Source organism: Orycteropus afer, unplaced genomic scaffold (assembly GCF_000298275.1).
Source record: "Orycteropus afer afer isolate SDZICR_OR568_19922 unplaced genomic scaffold, OryAfe1.0 scaffold00085, whole genome shotgun sequence".
NCBI lineage: Eukaryota > Metazoa > Chordata > Mammalia > Tubulidentata > Orycteropodidae > Orycteropus > Orycteropus afer.
This window is the reverse complement of record NW_006921672.1, coordinates 9,732,330-9,737,123: the sequence shown is the minus strand read 5'-3', so window position 1 is coordinate 9,737,123 and position 4,794 is coordinate 9,732,330. Positions and strand designations below refer to the sequence as shown.

General features: G+C 41.6%; 1 protein-coding gene across 1 annotated transcript in view; it reads left to right on the top strand.

Annotated features, from left to right (window-relative positions):
• LOC103198059 (keratin-associated protein 4-3-like) overlaps window positions 1-4,794 on the top strand; it is a 6,769-nt gene that overhangs the window by 1,654 nt on the left and 321 nt on the right. Inside the window, exon 2 of the mRNA XM_042781092.1 lies at window positions 4,615-4,781. Coding sequence (XP_042637026.1) covers window positions 4,615-4,781 — 167 coding nt within the window. The remainder of the gene's footprint in view (window positions 1-4,614; window positions 4,782-4,794) is intronic.

The window sequence follows — 4,794 nt, the reverse complement described above, 5'->3', positions numbered from 1 at the left end:
AAAAAAAAAAAAAAAAAAAACTCACTGTCATGGTGACCCCACCTTCGGTTTCAGAGGTGGTATCTCTAATCTCTAAGCAAGTACATTGCCCAGTCATCTTCCCAAGGAGTGACTAGTGGGTTTGAACCACCAGCCTTCTGGTTAGCAGTCAAATGTCTTAGGCTCAAATCCCCAACCTTTCAGCTAGGAAAACCCATTGCCATTGAGCTGATTTCAGCTCATAGTGATGCTCATTGGATTTCCAAGGCTGTAAATATTACTGGAGTAGATTGTCTCATCTTCCTCCCATGGAGCACAATGCCACCAGAATTTCCTAGCTAGTAGCTGAGTGCATTAGTCATTTATACCACTTACAGATTCCAATCTGTTCTTTAATTCACTCTGTATTAGCTTCTTTCCTCACCTCCCTTCTGCGGTTCACTTCCCAAGTTTCCTATAGAGTTTCTTGGGATCATCTCCCAAGTAAACTTGTTCTCAAAACCCTAGTTCTTGATCTGTTCATGCAGGAACCCAGTCTAAGAAACCAACATTGCAAGTTTCTGTGTGTCCTTCAAAATATTGTTCCTACAATATGAATGGTCACCATGGTGTCACAATCAGCTCTTAATGAGTTTATTGCCCACTGAAATACTAAGTCTTTTAAAACATTTTGCTATTTATTCATTTTCTTGCACACCTGTTGATTTTAGACTATAAAAACAAACAAAAAAATCACTGTCATCGACTCAACTCTAACTCATAGCGACCTCCATTGGGTTTCCAAGGCTTTAAATGTTTACAGAAGCACACTGACTCATCTCTCTTCCATGGAGCAACTGGTGAGTTCGAACTACCAACCTTATGGTTAGCAGCCAAATGCCTTAACCACTACACTACAGAGCTCCTTGATTTCAGACTAGCGGTCCTCAATATATTTCTTCCATATCATTTTGTATGAGGGATAGAGTACACTTCCATGAGTAATATGGCCCATCATGTATTTCTCTCTCATCCTAAAGAAGGCTGTATTTAAAGGGGTATTTTCCTAAGCTGGGTGTCTTAAGTTGGATTCCATAAGCAGAGCCTGAGACAAGGATTCTCATGCAATGATTTATTCAGAGAGTGAGATGATTTATTAAGAGAATGTTCTCAGGAGAAACTTGTAAGAAGTGGAGGGAATCACCATAGTAGAAGTTAAGCCAAGATGTGGCTTGAGTTGAATTCTATCCTCAGCTCAGCCCATAAGCAGTTCTAGCATCTGAATGGTCCCTTCTGGAGGCAATGTGACTGGGCCTTTGCACTCCCACATTATCATTAACTATGGACCATCCCCAAAGAGGAAGAGGAAAAACCCTTGAGGTGAGTGGGCTCCTGTAGCTGAGGACAATTAATTGGAGAACAGTGTAGAGGAACAATGTGAACTCCTAGCAATCCACACTCACACTTGCTTGGGGAGGTGGCACATTCCTGACAAAAGGGATCTGCATGGGGTATCATATGGTCTACTCTTGGCACTGTTTGGATGCATCTATTCTCTCATTAAACTCACTCTAACTTGTTTGTCAACATGTCTATAAGATGAAGGTTAGCTCTGCAAACATAGTGTATAAAATAAAAACATAAGCACATTAACGGATACAAGTACTGCAAAGAGTCTAGTCTTTAAATGGACCTAATTAAGACATTTTCGTTCTGTTGGACAAGGATCAGTATGAGTAAGTCAGAAGTGACTTGATGGCACCTATCAACAAAAAGACATTTAAAAATGTCATTGTAGGGTGACCAACTCACCTCTGTCTACTGGGGCTTTCCTAATTTTAGCACTGACAGTCCCATGCCCTGGGAAGTCTCCCACCCCAGTCCCAGCCAAACAGGAATGGTTGGTCATTCTAACATGATATTTGTTGGTAATAATTAAAGCAAGCCTTGATAATTCCTTTGTACAATTCTAAATGGACTAGTGATACAAGCATCAGCACTGGTGATTCTCAGGCACACACCATGCTAAGGACACTACACAGAAAAGAAACTATATGTACGATCCCATTTGTTTGAAGTTCTAGACCAAACACAATATTTTGAAGAAAATATTAGAACAGTTCTTGCCTCTATGGTAGTAGGGAGTTTACCTAAGTGACATGAGGTAACTTTCTGGCAAAATGGGAACATTCTTTATCTTGACAGGTGTGGCAATTACATGCATTTATGGGGCAATCTACTTCCGTAGTGATACTGCCACGGAAACCCAAGGAGGGGTCGCTATGAGTCGGTTCTGACTCGATGGCACATAACAACAACAACAACAACAACATCCATTTATCAAACTCACCAAATAGAACACTTAGGATTTGTGCATATATTTGTACAAAAATGTTTTTTCACCTGCTGCTCCTTAATTAGGATATCATCATCACATCAACTTTACTTTTAATTTATCTCAGTTCTTCTTTAGTAGCCTGGAATGAAATGAATTTCTCAGATGTTTCTGAGTGCTAAGGGAGGATTAGGCCTGCCTTCTCCTCCTTTGTAAATATCATACATCCGTTAATGCATCCATATTTGCATTCAGGGTTTGTTGGCAGTAAATGGTCAATAAGTGTGGACTTTTACTGAGGATACTGCCATGTAAAACGCCTAACTTTTTCATTACAACTACTTCAATCTTTCTTATAGATGTGCAGTGGTTGCTTCTAGACCAGCAGTCCTCAATCTCTTTTTCTAACCAATCTTAATAGTAATAGGGCTCATTTTGTGATATTATACCTGGAGAAGGAGTGTGGTGAATGGACACAACCTTAGGGTCTGGGAGTAGTTAAATTCTCTCAGTTAAGTTAGATGTATTTACTCCTCCCCAACGTCATGCACCATGGTGCATGAATAACCACATTTTCAGCTCTAAGCATGGCTCTGACATTTCATGCTGTTAGATTCAGCCTCTTCTACAGGGATGTCTGAAGCATCTGGACCCATGATCCTGACATAGCATATTCACTGCCCCCAACTTCATGGCTCCAAATATTTCGAGGAATGTATTTATAGAAAGTCTTTCAACAAAGTTGAGATGACCATGATTGAATTTAGAGAGACCAGGCCAGGTTAGTCTAAGATGTGAAGACCATCCTAAAGTGGAAAAGGACACATATTGGGAATAATATTCAAAGACAGAATTTTCCAGGAGGCAAATGTCCTCTTCCTTCCCTTGGCTGCTTCAATCTACAAGAAACACACACAAACAGACACACATACGGGCAGCACCCCTCATTTTCTTAGACATTTCTCATTTGTTTGCACATTTTTATACCCTTTAACCTTCTTTCTTCATCTTCACTATGATTTTTTTAAAAATAAAAGTTGTTGCCCTTTAATCCAAGTATCTGTGTTCTCTCTCCTTTCTTGAAGAGAAAAGCCTAGAGGGTTAAATTTGATCAACACCCAGAATAATGGAGCAAAAGACTGTTTGCTGGGCATCTTCAGAGCCCAGCAAATGATCAGTGATATGAATTAGAATAAGAGGCAAGGATTCTGGGCAAGTTAACCGGGGTTGGCAAGAAAACGTGGAAGAAGTGTGTTTGAGTCCATATGCCCTGTAAAAACCTGGAAGTGTGTAAGTCAGAGTCAGAAGAAAAATCAGCCCCACAGATCAGAAAATCAAAGGTGAACTTTATGGACAGTTGCTGGCTATCTCTGCAGCCATCTTCACCAACCCAAAGAAGCCCACTGTAGTCAAGTTGATTTCAACTCACAGTGACCCTATTGGACAGAGGATAATTGCCCCACAGGGTCTCCAAGGCAATCTTGATGGAAGTAGACTACTGGATCTTCATCCTGTGGAGCAGCTGGTGGGTTCATATTGCCCACTTTTTGGTTAGCATCTGAGTGATTTAAGCAGTATGAAACCAGCACCCCTTTAAAGAGTTCTTAAAGCTCAATTATGGAGGTTTGTTTCTGAAGAAAAAGAAGCATCACAATTTATGAGTTAGTTTTCCTTCTTAACAGTTCCCATCAAAAATCAAGAATATGGGAGGGGTGGGTACGACCTAATAGTCTTCTGATTCACATGCCTGTGATCCCATTTCACAGGTAATACATTCAGACCTTTGCCCATCAGGACCACAACGAATGAGACATCAGACTAAAATGTAGTTTGACGCACCTGGTCCCCAAAAAGAACTGTGGGCCTATAAGAATCATTGTCACCCGAATGATGTGCTATGCAAAATGAGATTGACACATATAGAGGCAGAATGTCATGTGACATGTGACAGCTCTCTTAGAGGAAACTAAAGCAAGATAGGCACATAAGAGGTGATTGAGGAAGAGGAGATGGGATGAATCCTCACACAGCAGGAAAGGAAACAGTGTTTTCCATCCATCTTGAAAAATTGAACCAGGAAAATAAACTTGCCTGATTTGATAATTACCTATTTATAAGGACAAACAATTACAAGGAAGAGAATCATACTTGATGCCAACAGCCCCTTGGCAGAATATAAAAGAGGACATGGGGTGAGGAGACTTCCAGACTCAAGAACTTCACTCTCCTAGAAACATCTAGAATCTTCCACCCACTGACACCATGGTCAACTCCTGTTGTGGCTCTGTCTGTTCTGACCAGGGCTGTGGTCAAGGCCTCTCCCAGGAGACCTGCTGTCAGCCCAGCTGCTGCAGAACCACCTGCTGCCAACCCAGCTGCTGTCAGACCACCTGCTGCAGGCCAACTTGCTGCATTTCCAGCTGCTGCCGACCCTCCTGCTGTGGTTCTAGCAGCTGTGGCTCCAGCTGCTGCAGGCCAACCTGCTGCATCTCCAGCTGCTG